Source organism: Diabrotica undecimpunctata, chromosome 7 (assembly GCF_040954645.1).
Source record: "Diabrotica undecimpunctata isolate CICGRU chromosome 7, icDiaUnde3, whole genome shotgun sequence".
Classification (NCBI taxonomy): domain Eukaryota; kingdom Metazoa; phylum Arthropoda; class Insecta; order Coleoptera; family Chrysomelidae; genus Diabrotica; species Diabrotica undecimpunctata.
In genome coordinates this window covers 41,858,183-41,878,976 of record NC_092809.1, presented here as the reverse complement: position 1 = coordinate 41,878,976, position 20,794 = coordinate 41,858,183, and the positions used below count along the sequence as shown (strand labels likewise).

Genomic DNA, 20,794 nt, shown 5'->3' with positions numbered 1-20,794 from the left:
CAATATCGCGATACGTCTTTGGACATCAGTTACTCGTATTTCATAACATACAAATATTATCTGTTTGAATTTGCCGACGGACGAAATATCGATGGACCCGACTAGTTTTTATCCATACCTGTATATTGATATATTTAGATTAATTACTCACCATTTATCTTAATGAGTCTAAAAACAAGTAAACCCTGATTGCATAAAACTTTTAGATGGGCATTTCGTTGTTTTGATAAAAATTATTTAAAAGTGACCCATAGTTCAATCGTCAGAGACGAATACGCCATTGAAACTCTAAAAATCATACGAATAATTTGAATTTAGCTGACAATGTTAATTGCATCAAAAAGATGCAAAAAAGTTTGCCATCTTAATCCCGGACTTCGTCCCTAAAACCACTCGCAGAGACAAAAAACGGAAAACAGCGATTTACCAAGAATCTGTACATCGTAGAAAAAAATACTTCAAACAAGAAATACAGCTAAAATAATTTTAAACAAAAATGTTTATTAGCATTTTTTATTTAAAATGACCCGTTTTCTCTCGTCCAGTTAAATCTATGTCTCAGCTAATATGGTTTGTATGTAAAAACATAATATTTTTATTTACTCTAACCATCTTCTTTTCTTTGGAACACTATAAATGTGCTAACAGGTTAGCCGACCGAACAGATGAGTCTGATTGTTTTTTGTTATTTGTTTATATATGTATTTTGATTTTGAGTTTTCCTTGACTCTCACAGAAATGACAAGGTCCCTATTTTTCTTTTTATTTGGTTTAATTTTTGCCCATTTTCTTTCAGTTATTAGGATTCATTTTCTATATTCTTTCTGTCTTCTTTGAAATTCTAAAAGCCAAAAGGAATTCATGGAGAGAGTTTTGCGAGGAGATTACTGATATCCCGGCATGTTCTCGAATCCATAAAGTCCTGGCAAAGGATGGTGCTACAACCAAAGACGTAGGTTTCCTAAAGAAAGCTAATGACAAATTTACAGACACCAAAGAGGAAAGTTTTAGAGAACTGATGAACACGTACTTTCCGGGCTCAAAAATTCTGGATGATGCAGATAAGCAAACCAACATAGACCAAAGGCTCATTAGACCAAGGTCTACAGATTGGGAAATAGCTACAGCTATTACAAGACCAAACAGAATTAGATGGGCTATAAATAAGTTTCGGCCATATAAGTCTCCAGGAACAGATGGCATATATCCAATACTGTTGCATATGGGATTAGAGGTATTGATACCACACCTATGCAAGCTCCTCAAAGCCAGTTTAGCATGGGGGGTCGTACCGGAAATATGACAAAAGGTCAAAGTCATATACTTGCTTAAGGTAGGTAAAGGATCAGACCTAACATCAAAGTCATATAGACCGATAAGCCTATCTTCTTTTCTATTAAAAACGCTGGAAAGGCTTCTTGATAGGTACATCAGAGACGGAGTGTTAAAAGACAATCCTCTAAGCAATCGTCAATATGCGTACCAACCTGGTAAATCTACGGACTCTGCGTTGGATGATCTAAATAGCATTGATTTATCTCAAAGTCAATAGAAGACAAAGGGATAGCAATAGCCGCTTTTTTAAAAATAGAAGGGGCATTTAATAATTTTACCACCAGCTCTTTGAGAATAGGACAGTAATGTGCACTCTGGGTAAAGCAACCATCAAAGCAAAAGGAGGTCCACAAGGAGGAGTTCTGTCCCCTCTACTTTGGGCAACCTTGGTAGATGATCTCCTCAGAAGTCTGTCCACAGAAGGCTTTTATTGTCTAGGATATGCTGACGATATAGCAATCGTTGTCAGGGGCCTACTACATCGTTGGAAGTCCTGTTGAATCTACCACCACTTCATATCTTTATACAGGGCGAAGCCAGATCAGTGATGCATAGATTAATCCATAGTCAGCGACATATAAGCCAGATGCATGGTACTGAAAACAGAAAGCTAATCGAGGAGCTAAAGGCCGATATTATGATGGGGAACCCTATCGATGCAACAGTTACGAGATATAGCTTTAACAATAAGTTCACAATTAAGATAGCAGGCAGGGAAGACTGGAATAAAGGTATACCCATACAAGCTGCTGCTACCTGGCGCACGGATGGCTCAAAAACATCGGAGGGTGTGGGAGCCGGCATAGTAGGGATAAATCAAGGGATACATTTCCCGATAAGTCTATCTAAGGATATGACAGTTTTCCAGGCGGAAATAACTGCAATCCATCACTGCGTGGAAGAAATAGAAAGGCAGGAAAGAAAGTTTTGTTCAGTTGCCATCTTCACAGATAGTCAGGCAGCGCTTAAGGCACTCAATTCTGTAGAGGTCAATTCTAAGCTAGTATGGGATTGCGTGTGTGCCCTAAATAAACTAGGAGACCGTAGCAAGGTTACGGTAGCCTGGATACCGGGGTACGAGGGTCATAAGGGCAATGAAAAAGCAGATAAAATTGCCAAACAAGGCTCATCCTTGCCATTCATTGGACCCGAACCCTTCTGCGGAGTTGCAAAATCAGTAACAAGAACGGCTACAAGGAAGTGGGTAGCTCACAAATCTCTGGAATGGTGGAGGAATTCACCAGGACAAAGACAGGCGAAACAGTTCATTAGAGAACATTTGACAAAATTTACGGCAGACCTAATAAGCAAAGACAGGAAAATAGTTAAGGCCATAGTAGGTCTTCTAACAGGGCACTGTAAGCTGAATAGGCACTTGAAGCTGATGGGATTATCAGATGATGACCTGTGCAGATTCTGTCACCTCGAAGAAGAAACAGCAGAGCACATTTTATGTCAGTGTGACAGTCTGGCAAATGTGCGGTTCTTTGCATTAGGAGAAGAATCCACCGGTAAATAGCTGCATGGAAGGTACAGTCTCGAAGCTACTGGACTTTATAAAAAGGGTCAGGCTACAGAATGGTGTCTAGGACTAGAGGACCACAATAGATCTGAAAAGGTCGCAGTGGAATAGGCCGAAAGGCCACCTCTCTTAATCTAATCTAAATCTAATCTAGCTGACCGAACAGATAAGATGAGTTTGATTGTTTCTTGTTATTTATTTATATATGTATTTTGATTTTGAATTTTCCTTGGCTCTCAAAGAAATGACAAGGTCCCTTTTTTCCTTTTTATTTGGTTCAATTTTTGCCCATTTTCTTTCAGTTATTAGGATTCATTTTCTATATTCTTTCTGTCTTCAGTATACCTCATTTCTAATAAGCGATCTATAGACACACATCTCAAATCTCCTCGTTGTGTCCTTCAAACCAAAAAACACCCAAGTACCGGTTTGCGAAATGAAAGTATTTAGACCTGGAATTCTTTGCTTAACTTAAATTCAAAGACTAAACTTCCCCTTGTGTTAATTTCTATGTAACACATCATAATACCCAACTTCTGGGATTCCCCTCTTCCCTACCAGGCCATTGTAAACGTTACATTTTCCCTAAAGTTTCACTTCTGGATTAATTTTACACAACAGAAATGGAGCAAATATAAAATAGATACTTGAAATAACAATTTATTGTCAAATTTTTTATATTGTATAAATAAAAACTACACAGTAGGTAGGCATATGGTAAACCTTTCAGCTGGTAAGGTAAGGTAAGTGTGGCAAATGCGCTTTCTCAAGCCCACTGCTGTCGTCAAGGCCGCAGACGTTTTAACTTTTAAGACTCTATTGGGTGTGCATCAAGGGAGTTATTTCTGCTATGTAAATCTACATAAATAATTTAGAGTTATTGCAATGCAGTTAAAAACCTTTGAGAAATTTTAAATTAAAAAGCTTCAAATGTCCCACCTTCTTTTGTAAGACATAACCTAGTCTATTATAAAATGCTTGTTACGTTTACAACCTGTTGTCTTGTAATTGTACCACATGTATTTCTTATTTTATTTTCTAAATCAACTAGATTATTTACTCTCTCGAGATTATCCACCATCGAAAAAGAAATCCATGAAAGCCAAATCGGGAGATTTCACAAGCCATTTAATTTGGCTTGTTTCGCTTTTAATGCGATCTTGAAAAATTGTGTTTAAATAATTTCTCACGATACGTACATTCAGAACAGCCATCCTGTTGATACCAGACATTTTCTAAATGTACATCTGGAAGATTTTGAATAGCTGGAATAATGGTATCTTATAAAAGAGCAAGTTATTTAGCTGAATTCAGAACTGTCTTAATGAAAAATGGACCAATTGCATGGTCACCAAAATGTTTAATGAAAACACCTATTTATTGTAAATAATTATAATGGAACTGGATAAAATTCGTAACAAAATGGCGCAAACTGCATGTTGATAGTTTTTGTCGAACGAGATATGAATAAAAACGCATAAACATAAGTAAGTATAGTATTGACTCGCCCTTTATTATAACTTAAAATTAAATATGTGAAAGATCATACAAATATCTCGATCATTAAAACTTAATGTCCAATTAAATATTCAAATTGTTTTCCATCGTTGTCCACACAAATATGTAATCTTTCGCGCGTAGACATAACAGCTGCTTCAATCTCAACTGTTGATATACTATTTATTGCATTTATAATGCGCTGTTTCATGTCGTCTTGCGTGGTTGGTCGAGTTTGGTACACTAAGTCCTTCAATCTAGCTGGCCATGAAAATATACTTCCCATTTATTTGGATAACTTGCATACAAATAATCTCGAACTCGTCTGGAAAAGTGAACAGGACACCCGTCATGTTGTAATATCATATCTCTTCTTGTTTGTAAGGAAATATCTTCCACTAAAACAGGCAACTGATTTTACAGAAAATCCAAATATGTTTTGCCATTTAAAGTTCTATCAAAGAAATATGGACCTACGATCTTTCCATCAACTATACCACACCAAATATTAAGACTCCATCTACCTTGAACCTGCACCTCATATATCCAGTGCGGATTTTTTTCAGCCCAATAATGCATATTATGCAGACTAACACCACACGCACTATTAAACGTAGCCTCATCTGTCCACAAAATCTTTGACATGATATGGGGTTGTTCTTCTAGCAGACGTAACATCCAATTGCAGTAATCCAGCCTTGCATTAAAATCTCTCTCATGTAAAGTTTGGTGGAGAATTACATGATAAGGATGCAGTCTAAAAAACATAACAACAAATATTGGTGAAAAAGAAAACACTATATTTACTAAAACTCAAAAATCTTTAAAAAATCCACAAAAAGGATAAGAGCGCCGTGTTGCCGTTTTTATCGGAATATTAAAATAACAGTTGAATCTAAAGTTTAAAGAGAATTCCAAGTTTCTGACCTAAATGTTCACTTTATAATATGAAAAACCAACTTGTGATGTTTTAAAATCCTTAGAACAGTAGTTTTAGGTATGTTTAATTCTATAGAGATTTGCCGACTACTTATATGTGGATTCTGTTGAATTAAAGCAAGAACATTAATTGAATTATCTTCGGTCATACCTCTACTACGTCGTTTAAAACAAGGACGATGAAAAGTACCAGTTTTTCTTAATCTTCTTGCCTTTCTTTTAAATACTTCTTTGCCATAATGTCTCTTCTCTGGATATCTTACAAAATATATGCGTGAGGCAATAGCGACATTTTGGTAACATTCGAAATAAACTCCGATCATATCATACAATTCTGCATTTGATATACTCATCACGAATTATTAGTACTTATAATTAATTGCTAATATTACCAAAATTAATATCTATTGAAAAAAGTGCAATCTTCAATTCGAATTATAATATAACACTTCTTAACAATGTTTTGACTGCTGCCAATAAATAAACAATATGAACTCCCCGTCAAATTCATTGTCGTAGCCTACTTAGGTTCGAAAAAACTATTTTTAATCATATGAAATAACACTGGTCAAAATAGGTATCAACATTAAGATTCTTCTGCTATAAAAAAATTTGAAAGTACCTATTGGCTTATTTTTTAATTTAATTTATAATACAGGGTGAGTCAATACTATACTTACTTATGTTTATGCGTTTTTATTCATATCTCGAGTTTGACAAAAGCTATGCGTTTTCTTCATTTTGTTACGAATTTAATTCAGTTCCATCATAATTTACAATAAATAGGTGTTTCCATTAAACATTTTGAAGAAAAACAAATTTCAATTTTTTCTATTCGAAAGTACCCTCTACCTATGACAATTAAAACTAAATGCAATTATTTTATAGTAGATTTAAATTACTTCATCCACACTCTTTCTAATGACACTAATTTCGTTAAAATCGGTTGTTCCAAACCAAAGTTATAGGTATTTATCCACAAATACTTTCCTACTCTCCCCCACCCTTTATTTGAAAAAATAAAAGAAAAAGTACTTAAACAGCTTGGTGCAGAATTTAGGCCTCTTTCTAGTTTACTTATTTAACACTTGGTATAATTGGGCATATTTCCCAAAAAACGGGTTTTCAAAGTTTTCTTCACAGGTTACGCCCCCTAGCGGTTAACCTAGAAACTTGAAAGCTATTTCCAGCGATTTCTCTTAGCCACTTTTACTAAGGAATTTTTTCTCTTAAAGTTATAACATAAATAGTTTCTGATCTATAGCCGAGAGATCGGCTTATTGGACCACCCGGTACAATACTTGGGAACGATGTTCATCCGTTCTGGAAGGATTGTGATGACCCCGTACTGACAATGACGATTCATCGATAAAAAGGATATTTTTTTATAAAATTGTCATTTTCGCGAGATGCATTCAGTGCAGCTTCACAAAACTCCATTCTACGAAATTGATCTCCAGGAAAAAAAATTTTGAGTTTTCGAATATTTAAAATTCTTAAAGCCATCTTTTTTTTATTTCTATTAACTGTGGTATGCGAGACCTCCAACTCCTGGGCGACACTTCTAGTGGTTCTGGAGTTATCCACCTTAATGGTAGCACAAATACTTTCATCTTTCGATTTCGTGCTGTCTTTCCAGGGACATCTCTTTTCTTTTGTGACATTTTGTACAATTTTGTAAACAATAATGTGTTTTAAAACTATTTACAATACTTATTTGCAATTGTTTGTCTACAAGGTATGGGTTTATTTTTCAAAGTATTAGCAAATAAATCTACAACATTCTGATAACAAATTGTCTTGATAATACCATTTAATTATTTCGCTCAGTGTCGTTGTATGTTGACATAGACTCGAGAAAGCGCAGTTGCCACACTTACCTCAATGTATATGACCTATGTCCAGCTGAAAGATTTAGGTACTTTATATATTATATATATATATATATATATATATATATATATATATATATATATATATATAATCAAAAATAAGTTATAAACATATTTGAAGATTTTTTTTATTTAATACACGCTTTCTCGCAGTCATCTTTTGAATCATATTTGTTTTTGTTGCCTCCACATCCGCTATAAACGAAAGGTTGACAAGTGCCTTGCATTGGATCATAAAACCAAGATTGTTGGAAGTTGGTACACGTTCCCATTTCAGGTGGGGCTAAACACTTGTCTGGAAGAAAGAGAGATACATATTTGGATCATTATTTTAACAGAAACGTTATCAAAGTAGCATGCGTCACATCATTAACAATAACCAAAAACACATATTGTATAACATCCTCCCATAAAATCTTGCTTTTATTTTTGTAGTTGTACTTGTTAAAAAAAAGGTATTTTTTCGTGATAGAGGTTAGCGAAAATTTTTTCTTCGGCTTGTTGTTAAGTGGTAAGTTTTGATTTGTATACATTGGTATCTACTTGAAATGTATAGGTAAGATTATCTTGCATTTATCGTCCTTTGTCTTTTGTAGCTCTCGTAATGGATATTTTTAGTAATAGAGGAAGAAATCCTCCTTTAGCAGTAGACAAACTAACAAAAACACACACACGAGGGTGAACGGGGGATCGTGGCAGTGAAAAGACGAGACTTATACAGACCTTCTACCGTCAACACATGTAATTTTAAGCGTGTCATTTTGTAGTATTAAAATCAAATCGAGTTTACAGTTTTTCTGTGAATATAATTGCTAAATTAATAGGGCTTAAGTGACAATATATACACAGGCGATGGATCGAAAAAAATTTGATCAGATGAGAAACATGAATTCATCTCAACAAATCTAAAAAAATAAGGAAAGAAGAGTCTCGCAACCGACTAATCCAGCTAACGAGCAGAAAAACCAAAGGAAATAATGAAAACACTTTTCTACATTGCCGGCAAAGACAAGTGAAGTATTAATGGATATAGGTGAGCCAGCTACATCACAGGAAAACAAAACAAACAAGGAGAGAATAACGAATAAATCCAAACCAGAAAACGACTACTTAATTGCAATAGGAGAGGCACTCGTGCAGTTAAAAAGTACAAAAAATTAAATCTTCTTAAAAGTGGGGGGAACCTAATACAGACAAAAATTCAACCAACTGGTTGCATAAATAGCTCAAGAAGCAATGAATAAGTAAATAGGCCAACTAAATAAGTAAACCAAGAAAATATTTGAGGATAGGCTCTTAGAATTTAGGATTAGACTGGAAGTAGATATCGTAGCTTTCCAAGGTATCATGCCCTCACAGAATATAAGAGTAAAATTTCCTGGATACAAGACAATTGTTAACAAATATTTCGAAATTTTGTACTCTATATTCTTATGTCTAGAAATAAAATACCCACACAATTGTGTATCTTAGGTTTAATTTTAAGCAAACTGTATACATTACTAATACATTACAACACATATTATTTAGTATAAAATTTACAAAAACAGTTTAAGTCTTTGGTGAGAAATAGGTTAACATCACATTTAAGGCATCCAATACGTGTTCTGCTTTTACAACCCGACCTTCTGCAAAATCTTGCTGTAGTCAAGTAGTCAATATTTGGCGAATGTTCGTACCCATCTAACCTTTTATTTTTAGCTGGCTGTAGAGCTCGATAATTTTGTGGCCTGATTTTTGGTTCGTCTTGTGTTTCTTCTTTCTGTTCAACCTACTCTTTGACTTCTTGATTTGATCTGTTTCTTTTAGGTAACGCTAATAAACTTTCGCCGACTTTCATTCGAAATATCGAAGAAGATATCGTATTTTCGATTTCGGAATATTATTTTTCCTGCAATCTTTGCGGTATTCCATTCAAGCATTTACTACGGCTAAATCTAAAAAATGAAGAATGACTTTTAATGTCCACTTTCTGGGTTTTTTTATCCAGGTTCTATAATACTCAAGTTGCTGGTTGCATATATTTACTCCATATTACATATTAATATTGTAAGTTTTCACTAATTCGGGGCATTTGACGTATACGTATCGTTTTTCTGTCCTACACCACCTTCTGAAACTTTGTTCTGGTTTAATCTCTGATGCAATTGACAACATAGTAACCGATTTGGTATCCCGCCATTTAGCGGCAACCATGTTTTGTTTACTACAACAAAACTGCTCACTGTCTCCTTTTCTAAATTTCTTGTGTAGTGAGAAATTTAATTTGGAAATTCGGTTGTTTATGGCAGTATCAGTTTCATTGAACTTTTAATTTATTTAGACGAGAAATTAGATTGAGGTTTGTAAAATATCTATTAAAATGCAAAAAACTTCCCTGAGACAAAAATGAATACAGTCTTAAAACAACTGCTGATCCGAGTTCTTTACATATGGCAAAGGAGTCAATCACCCTTGATATATTTTAAAATCTAAGACTATTCCAGTATATGAAGCAAAAACAAAATTTTTCAAGCCTGTGGGACTTGGTTTTCCTTTTCCATATTGACGTTAATCACAACGGCTGGTAAAGGGAATCATTTGCTCATTAATACTGTAGTTATTAACTGATTTCCAATTTTAAGACTTTCTCACACATTCGATATTGAGTTGAACTTTCTATAACTTATTTTTAGCCTGATCATATGGGGGCTTCTCTGTCTCAATAAAGTGAAGACACATTCTAAGTAAAGTAAAACGATCTCTGGATAAAACATCAGCAACACTTTGTAATCTTAATCCCATTTTCCAGTACCAGTGCAAACGGTGATAAGGTATACAACCAAAAACAAGATGGCCGCCACAGAGTTTCTTTACTTCAGATGGTGTTCGAAAATACTTCTCAAAATAGTTCATTGGACTCCAAATAATTACATCTGTTTGATTACCCAAAAAATAAGAGCTTTAAAATTGAAAAACATATATTCAAAAATTATGTTAACGCATGTAAATACCTTTTAAATGTACTAAATCACTCAATACAACAGTTGTTAAAACAACTATGTTATTATATTACCACAGAAAGCATCGAATCGATCGTATTCCGGCATTTTAAATATCATTAATAGGCCCGATCGGAACTGGCCGACCTAGCTCACACAAGATCCTCGTACAAAAAGCGTTTGAAGTTAAGCTGCTTACCGGACAACGATTTATATTGTCGTGTTTATGTTTGGTGTTTAGGCACCAGACGATCGGGCCTACGCCGACCATCGTTGTCACTGGTAACGTAATTATCGCATTGTAATATTAATTTTCTTTTCAATTATGATAAGGAAATATGTAACATAATCTATAATTGTAACATATTTTTAAATAAACAACACAATTGCAAACAAGTGCACGGTTGCCCAAATAAATTTTAAAAAATTCGTAAAATTCGAAAAAAACACATTTTTTTTTGGCTACAGAAACTTTTTTGAGGAGGTCATATCTTGAGGGTGATTTTCTCTGATGCAAGGTCACTTTTAGTCTTACCTTCAATACGATAAGTGGGTTTTCAAATATTTTTAAGGGGGGAGGGGTCATGACTCCATGACCCCGTGATCCCACCCTCTGGATCCGCCACTGATTACACATAGCTATATGTAATTTGCTGGCTTGGCCTACCCAAAATTTTACCACACCAGCCGCCACTGGTTGATAGTAATGTATTTGGATATTTTAAGATTATTAATATTATTTTTTTTAAATAATATGTATGTATAGATGCTTTCTATAAACATGTGATAGTCAGCGCCGGTTTAACCAGATACTGTAGCACCGGGCGGTAGAAGGTTCCAGGGCTGTACGCGCGAAGCGCCTGCTTTTCCGAAATTATAAGGTTACGGTAACATAAAATTTGCATACATATCCACGTGATATAATAATAATAATAAAATTTTTCGTGTTTTATCATTAACTTTCAAACTTAACAATTTATAAATAAATTATTATTATTAACGTCGACGTATATGGTTTATGCACGGTGTTCAGTTTATGTTATCTAAATGTCAGATAATGCACAAACATGCCACCGTAAAATTTTATCATTTTACAGCGTTTAAGAAGAATGTGCGAACACCGCAATGTCATCAAGTGCCACCAATCACGCACTTCGATGTTCATCGCCCTTCCTTCTGGAACTTATAATTAAATTTAATTGGTTGAGAAATGAAAAAGTTTCATATAAAAGTTAATTTATCTTTAAATATGGGACATTTTCGGATCTCAAGTCAGTTGTGATAGTTGTGATAGTAGTGTCTAACTCATGGTTTTACCCGTGTAGGGTAGCTCCCTAGAGCACTTTGCTCGAAGGGCTCTGTTTCTTTCTAAGACTCTGAAGCTGAGTTTTTTTCTTCTTAGAAAGAATGTGTTTTATTTCAACCACCTAATAAAACCATAATGGCATTATCTCTTCAAGATAATGCCACAATAAGAGCGTACCGGCCAACTACGCAATATAACACCATATTGCGCAATAGTTGGACAGATTAATAAACATGGAAACTTGCACCAAGTTGCAATCAGTTTTTCATACGTTTATTAATTACACCGGAGACGACATGGCGCCCAACCTTCAACGAACTCTACCACGACTCCGAGATGTCAGAGTTCTCATGCTCCGCGATCGAAAATCGCAAACAGTTCCAACACGATGCCTGCATCAAAACCACTCAAGAAAACAGCGGGGAGAAGCATCGGATGTTAGTACACCAAACTAACATGCCGATATCCACCTTCTGCAGCCCTGAAACCGTCGATGTGCCGCATCTCCGACGAGCCAGCCTACTTGATGCTAAGTACCTGATGCAATGGATGTCTCCGCAGTAGCCAGTCACTGCCTGCCCTACCATTATGTGGTCCAGAGCACCACGGAGGCCCAGGCAAACTCGCCTACGACACACCGGCGACATGCAGATGGGAAACGTACAGCTAGAGAGGACGAAGCCGCCGTAGAACGAGAGCACGTCGTCGAGGATGGACCTGCAGATGCTGTCAACAACACCGATCATCGCCTGTGAGTGTTTTTGTGCAGTGTAAGTGCGCACTACGCGAGTGTACGCGAGTGTAGTGTGTGTTAGAGGACTTGTAAGTAATTTGACAATATAGACATATTCATTTTGATATATTTCATGTTATATTTGATATATTTTATGCATTTTTTTTTCTTTTCTCTATGTGATTTGTAAAAAAAATTGTTTTCTTAAGTTTTTTAATAAAATCATCTTTTTTTATCAGCCTCAGAGTCTCCAAAGCAGGGGGGATGTCATCAAGTGCCACCAATCACGCACTTCGATGTTCATCGCCCTTCCTTCTGGAACTTATAATTAAATTTAATTGGTTGAGAAATGAAAAAGTTTCATATAAAAGTTAATTTATCTTTAAATATGGGACATTTTCGGATCTCAAGTCAGTTGTGATAGTTGTGATAGTAGTGTCTAACTCATGGTTTTACCCGTGTAGGGTAGCTCCCTAGAGCACTTTGCTCGAAGGGCTCTGTATCTTTCTAAGACTAACCACCTAATAAAACCATAATGGCATTATCTCTTCAAGATAATGTCACAATAAGAGCGTACCGGCCAACTACGCAATATAACACCATATTGCGCAATAGTTGGACAGATTAATAAACATGGAAACTTGCACCAAGTTGCAATCAGTTTTTCATACGTTTATTAATTACACCGGAGACGACAGCAAAATAGCCCAAGTTTGGATTGGCGGGCGGCGGATTGAATTGCAGAAATATAAAAGTTTGTATATTTTATACATCCTGCCTGACGGGCGGGATGCATCAAAAGCGGCAAGAGTAAGTGGTTGTCTCCGAGAAACCATAAGGAGAAACAAATATCTGACCACGGAAAACAAAATGAAAGTATACAAGACAAGACAACAGTAAGACCTATCCTAACACATGCAGCGGAGACAAGGACCGATACAAGAAAGACGAAACAACAAATCAACAATATTGAAATGAAAGTATTAAGATCAATAGCGGGCATATCATTAAGAAACAAACAAACCAACAGAAGTATACGCGAACAATGCAAAATTCAAAATATTAACAGGTGGATAAAAACAAAAAAAACTGGAACGAACATGTATGGGAATGGGACCAGATAGATTAGCGAACATCTGTAAAAACAACAAGCCGTATAGCAGAAGACCCGTTGTAAAGCTGCCAAAAGGGTGGAGAGATAATGTACAGTCAACAACGACTGAAACAGAATAAAAGGCAGACAAACAGGAGTAATCCTAGTTGCAGAAAGAGGAAGAAGAAGAAGCTTATTAAAATAAGGAAGAGTTGATGTAGAACTCGAAAAGGAAATTAGCATTGCAAAAGAATATTGGGTTAAAGTACAAGAAAGAATCATAAGTGTAATAAAGTTCCTGTCTACCAGGGAATTGGCATTTAGAGGTACTCATGAAATAATTGGCGAAAAACGGAAAGGAAACTACTTTGGTTTACTGGAACTATTGTCAAAATATTATCCATTTTTAAAAGATCATTTCAATAAACGAGCAAATTTAGGTAAGGGCAAAACGCCGTATCTATTAAAAGATATATGTAACGAATTATTGAACATTTTGTCCAATCGAGTCATTAATGAAATAGTTAGGCAAATTAAGGCAAACAATAACTACTCTATAAGTGTAGATTCAACACCTGATAACACACCATGACCAACTTACAGTGATTTTGAGATATTGTAACAATAAAGGGAATCCTGTGGAAAGATTTGTGGGATTTTATAAAAATACTGGGCATAGCTCACAAGAACTTGAGGAAACAGTTATAGGGATGTTAGAGTCTTTGAAATTAGAGATTAAGAACTGTAGAGGCCAGTCTTACGACAATGCCAGTAATATGAGTGGCAAGTACTCTGGTTTGCAAGCACGTATTAAAGTTTACAATGATTTAGCTCTCTTTGTGCCGTCTGCTGTTCACTCTTTAAATTGGGTTGTCCAAAATGCAGCAGATTTTTGTTTGGAAGCAACATCTGTTTTATGTTAGTACAAGCTATCTACAATTTTTTCTCTGTGTCTACACATATCTGGGAGTTATTGTGTCGTGTAATAAAGGATTCGCCTGAGTCGGGGTAGACACTGTTACCTAAAAGAGTGAATACAACCCGTTGGTATTCTCGTTTTGATGCCGTAAAAGCGTTAAAAAGCAATTACGATTTAATTCAAATCTTTTTGATTAAGATGTCAACGGATATAAATGAGAAAAATGTAGTACGAGTTGAAGCTGCTTCTCTATCGGAAAAACTTGATTTGTTGGAAAACGGAATAATTTTATCGTTGTGGCTTGACGTTTTACAAAGAGTTAATGAGGTCATTAAAGCAGTACAAAAGGAAAATATGGATTTAAGCACAACCACTCATCTGTTATCATCTTTAACAGATTACTTACGTGATCGTGTTGACCACTACGAGGCCTTAGGAATGCTTTTAACAGGGAACGAAAATTATGCTGAGAAGAGGATTATAAATATGTTATGTTATGTTATGTTATGTTTTTATAATAGACGGAGATTATTCGCCGATCTGATAGTTATAAATATTGTTGAAGAGCATTTAAATTTTTGTTTAAACTAAAAACTACAGAAGATGAAGATATTTTCAGATCGGCAACCGAATTACAACAAAAATACAATGAGGATTTGGATGAGTATATTGCCCAAGAATGTGTTCATTGTTAACGTCTCTTCTAACGTCCCAATTAAAAATAGACACTCCTGTAGAATTGGTATAGGTTTTATACGAAAACAAATTAATATTTTCATTTCCAAACGTTAATTTATGCCTGCGTATTGTTTTCTCCATAATGGTCGCAAATGCGAGTGGCGAACGCTCTCTTTAGACATTAAAAAGGGTAAAGACCTACTTAAGAAATTCAATTTCCCAAGAAAATCTGAACTCCTTAGCAGTTTTATCCATTAACGAAGACCTACTAAATGAATTAAATATAAATGATATCAACGACAACTTTGCTTCAGTAAAAGCAAGAAAACAAGCTTTTCAATAGTAAAGGTATTTGATTACCTACCTCATGTTACCTGTTTGAATGTTATTATTAGGTACATTTTTATTTTACTTTTTGAAGTTCGCCCTTAATTTTTTTCTTGTATTTTGTTAGTATTTATTTAAGTTTAAAACCCAAAAAAGTTGTAATTTGTAATTGTTTTCCTTGTTTTATTAAAATTGTATTCAAAATATGTTTTATTGAATTAAAATAAAGTTAAGAAATATTTTTGAGCCCGGGCGCGGCATCCGTATTAGCACTGGGCGGCAGACTATGTTAAACCCGCCTTGGTGATAGTAAGCTACATGCATTTAAATTTTATTATTGACATTTTTAATAATAAAAATCTACTTACATTTCTTACGGAATTGACGACCCGCTATTTTTGCAAGACAAGCTGTGACTGTCGAAACTCGAAACAAAATAAATTTAATAATCGCGTCACCACAATCCTACACCACCATCGTTGTTCGTACTGAATGCTAGATATTACGATTTAACAGTTTTACATAAAGTCAAAACAAACACACACAATTGTGTGGGTATGTGATGAAAGGGATATGTAGAAACGACTATAGAACACGTTTGAGAGGAACAGTGATCTTAGTGCAAGGTAACTGAAGAAACGAGTTAAACACAATGCAACCAACAACAATTTTATCAGTCTAGATGAGGCTTATCAGATATAAGACATATGAGGATGATCAGGCTTAAGTAATACATATATCAAAGCTATAGCTAACATGTACATAAATACAAATAGTGTCGTTAAAATAGAGAATAAAAAGGTCTTGTGGCAATGATGTTGTTTATCTCCAACTCTATTCGAAATTTATATTCAGCAAGCACTGAAACAACTGGAGGGGAGAATGCACAGGGATGGAACTAGAACTTGAAAACAAGTACATAACAAATATTTTTTTGCAGACAATCAAGTGATTTTGGCAAACGATGAGGAAGACATGGATTATATGATTCAAAAGTTAACCGAGTAATACGAATTGGGTACTCACCATCAACATGAATAAAACGGAATGTCCAATAACAAAAGACGACATACAACTCTCGATTAAAGATATAAAAGAATGTGAAAAATTTAAACACCTAGGAACACTGATATCGAAGAAAGGAACATCGAACGGGACAATCAGCAGAAATACAATAGTGCCGAAATGCGGTACAAACACTATACTCATTAGTTTGGTTTCCTAAAATTAGTTTACGAACAAAAATGACAATCTACAAGTCGACTGTAAAACCAATTTTGACGTACGAATATGAATGTTGGAAAATATCGATGAAATATAAGAAACAACGCTAAAGTGGTAGAAATGGACTATCTAAGAAAAACGTGTCGGATATCCAGATTTGATCACTTTCCAAACGAAGAAACAAGAAGAAGAACAGGAAGAATTTACAACACAGTAGGTACAATAGAATTCAAACAACTTTTATGGTATTGGTGAATCCCGGCCTGCACCGCAGATCACAGAAGCGGTTGAGAGGACGGAGGGTTTTAGTGGGTAGGTTCTTGCCCCGGTGGGGATTGCGGTTGACCCTGTCACATATGGTAGGCTCTGCAGCCATCTCAACGGCAGTAAGGGAATCCCATATACCAGTCATAGACCTGGTATCTTACGAAGATTTCCCACCCACTTTTTAAAATATGAAGAAAAAAACATTTTTGGTAAAGGTATTTAATGCGAATGGAAGACGAACGATGCAAAACAGGCCTTAAACTATGTTGAATGGAATAGAAGAAGGAGAGGAAGACCAGCATTAGAAAGAAGAGAATGAACCAGAAGAATACAGAAATGGAATACCTAATACCTAATAAATACTAAGGCCACGAGTTTGGAATAGATTAAAATAACGAAACTTGTAAAATAAAAAGGCGAATAAAATTAACTGGTGGCCTTCGAGAAACTGAGATGGACAGTATTTAAAACCAATGAAATGTTTTGGAATAATGCTTGCCCACGATATTTGCTTAATGTGCATAAACTTTAACATTTTCAATTTATTCGATTTATTCAACAATCACTGGAGAAATCAGAGATTGATCAGCGAGATATAAAGCGGTCGATGTTGGGATTAACCTTAAGTATATTATATTATCTACATGTGTCAAAACGTAAAAATATTTTATAATACATGCACCAAAATATCTTACCTTCATGTTTAGAACGAATACATAAATTTGCACATAATTCTTTAGTCTTAAATCGATTATCGTTTCCTCCACATCCTGTGTACCAAAAAGTTTTACATAATCCACTGCTTACATCAAAATAATAATTTCCTTCGTATTTTTGGCAAAGTTTAGTACCTTTATCGTAGGGTATGAAACAGGCATCTAAAAAGAAATATTCATTGAGGAGTATACTGTAATGAAAAAGCTTATTTTCGACGTATCGACGGTTAAACTGCAAAACCTCGTAAGTCGATTTTTGGTTAATTATGACTTTTATACTTTTTTGGTTTATATTTTTTTAAACTACGAAATCTTGTAAGTCTATATTTAAATTTAATGGTACTAGTGACATCTACAAGAACCTCGTAAAACTAACCGTTAGCAGAAAACTCTTAAGTTCGACTTGCGTTGTTTTGGAGTTTAATTTTGTGGGACTTCCAGAAACTTTTTCATTACTTGAGTGATGGTTGTCAATTTTGTTGTTGTGTTAATGAGATTTTGAGAAAATAATAACTATTGGTATTACATAATTTGGATAATGAATTCGAGAGGAAAATATATCTTAAGCTTAATAAAAACAAACAGTGCAGATTGCCAAGAGGGTTAAGTTTACTGTTGTATAATTATTTTTAATGTAATATTAAGGTAATTTGTTCGTAATCAATAAAGCGAGGTTATCTTTTTAGTATACAAGATGGTCAGGCATCACTTAATGATAATAATTACGCAGATAAAAGCGATGAAGAAACGGAACCATTTGAAGACAGTGGATCTGAATATGTAGTGTCTACCGATGACACTGATGAAAGTGACCAATTTACCAATGAAGCTGAAACTGACAATAAAAATCAAACCAAAAAGAAAAGGGCAAAAAATGGAATGTACACAAAGAAAAATGGGGTCGCTCTAACGACAGAATAAAAAGAATGCGAGGTGAGAAATATGATTCCAAAATGTATGAAAAAACTACTAAAAAGTACGTAACCGTTAAAAGAAATCAAAGACAAGTGGGTCCAGCTTGTGAATGCAAATTGTCTTTAAAATCATCAAAACTCTTTTGCAAAACATTTAGTCAAGAAGATAGGTTACAGTTATTCAATAACTGTTGGCAGTTAAGCAGTAAGCTTGTTGATACAGCACCAATTAAACTACGCCAAGCAGGTAACTAATCTTACATACTAAAAGGCTAAGCCCTTTTCTTGTGCGCAATACTCCTCCTAAACGGTGATAGATGAGAGAATAATTTTTTCGAATAATTAAACAGATTGTTGAGTATATTCCCCCTAAGGTTTAAAATTTAAAAAATTCGAACCGGTTTAAAAATGGCGGCCATAAAATGAATTTTTCCTATAGTAAAGTATAGGAATTTTACATAAATATATTAAAATCCATTTCTCATTCAATATTATACACAATGCAACAACGCGTCAATTTTCGAATGCTGGAATGCACCAATAAGTGTTTCCACTTAAGGAATAACGATAATGATCACTCAAAATTCGGGATCCTCGTGTCTCCGATTTTAATTTATGGGGTCTGTTTTACACTATCTGATGAGTTGATATTTTTTTTATTTTTATGTTTAGTTAGAAAGTATTCTGTTTCCAACAAGTGCAGCGTGTGTTAGGTGTTGTGATTGATATTTAGAGATTTAGACTACGTTTTGAGTTTAATACTTGAAGAATTAAATAATGAGGTAAGCATTACTTTGTTTTTAATTTATTAGTTAGAAATAATTTATTAATTTCGTTGAGAATAAGCCACAATTTTACTTTAAATTAGGTTTATTTTAAATAAATAAATAAAAAATAAACTTATTTTAAAGTAAAATTGTGGCGTATTCTCAAAAAAGTGGAACAGTAGGCGGTAGTGTAGACTATTTATATTTAAATAATATTTAAATATAAATTTAGTTAGTTAGTTAGTTAGAGTTCTCAAACCGACTTCTTTTTCTTAAACGTGGCATTTTACAATCTAAAATATGCAAAAAAAAGTTACTTCCGGTTTTACTTCCGTTTTTTATTTAAGAGGGGCGGAGTCTAACAATCATATTGTTTCCGTTTTCTAATGTAAATCTTCCTGAAAATCCTAAAAAACTACTGTATTGATTTTCAATTTAAAAAAATTGGCGTCGATACAGTTTATTTTTAGGATTTTTGGAACATTTACACCAGGCGACGGAAACGATGGATCGTTAGACTCCGCCCCTCTTAAATATCAGCAAAACTTACATCAAAACTCGATGTCGAGTTGGTCCGCTAGTAATATTTTTAAACTGTATAATAGGTTTACTAAAATAAATTTGATTTTAGAAGCCATTGAGAAACAGCGGAAAGGCACCCTATGTTTTCATTTAAAAGAGAATGGTTTACGACTTCGGGTATGTAAAAAAATGTTTTTACAGACACTATGTGTAGGAGAGTGGAGTGTAGCAAGTTGGGTAAACGTAACCCAAACCCAAAATATTGAGCAATTGAATACTAATTTTAAATCCGAGCCAACGGAAAAGAAAAAGTTACTAATTAACTTTTTCCAAAAGTTGCCTAAACTTGAAAGTCACTATTGCCGTAAAGAAACATCTAAATTGTATTTAGAACCAATGTGGCAAAATATAAACGAATTATATAGATGTTACACTGATGAATGTCGATCAACCAACGAACATGCCCCAGTAAGTCACACGTATTTTAGAAGACAATTTTAGGATCAAAATTTGTCTCTGTTTAGGCCAAAGTAAGAGTTTACTTATTGTTATTTTTTTGCCTCCAATAAATCAATTTTTTTTAGGAAGGACCAGTGTGACATCTGCACTAGTAACACTGTTGGGACTGTAAGTAATGAAGATTATCAGTTACATATTATTAGAAAAAATGCTGCTCGCCAAGAAAAGGAAAAATTAAAACAGTCCACTAAAAACGATTCAACTAAATTGTTGTTCACTATGAATTTACAAACGGTTTTATGTGCGCCAAAATTGCAAGTATCTGTTTCGTACTATAAAAAGAAACTTAATGTCCACAACTTGTGCTTTTTTAATCTAGCATCAAATAAGGGTGACTGTTACATCTGGCATGAGGGAGCCGGAAATATAAAAGCTTCTGACTTCACATCAATTGTCATTCACCAGATTGAAAAGTATGTAACAAAAGAAACAAAAAAAGTTATTTTTTTTTCTGATGGCTGCAATTACCCAAACAGGAATTCAACTTTGAGTAGTGCTTTATCCAATTTTGCAGCAGCAAAGAATATTCAAATTTACCAAAACTATTTGGAAAAAGGACATACTCAAATGGAGTGCGACTCGATGCACGCCTGCATCGAGCGTCAACTAAAAAATAGGGACATTTATGTACCTGGCTGTTATG

The 20,794-nt window shown here is 34.5% G+C and overlaps 1 protein-coding gene across 2 annotated transcripts in view; it reads right to left on the bottom strand.

Moving 5' to 3' along the window:
• Positions 1–3,518: 3,518 nt before the first annotated feature.
• The window catches only part of LOC140445260 (uncharacterized), a 92,114-nt gene continuing 74,838 nt past the window's right edge, over positions 3,519–20,794 (bottom strand). For both annotated transcript variants that reach the window (XM_072537178.1, XM_072537179.1), the window contains 2 exons: positions 17,409–17,591; positions 3,519–7,480 (listed from right to left, as the gene is read on the bottom strand). In XM_072537178.1, coding sequence (XP_072393279.1) covers positions 7,314–7,480; positions 17,409–17,591 — 350 coding nt within the window. In that variant the 3' untranslated portion in view covers positions 3,519–7,313. The remainder of the gene's footprint in view (positions 7,481–17,408; positions 17,592–20,794) is intronic.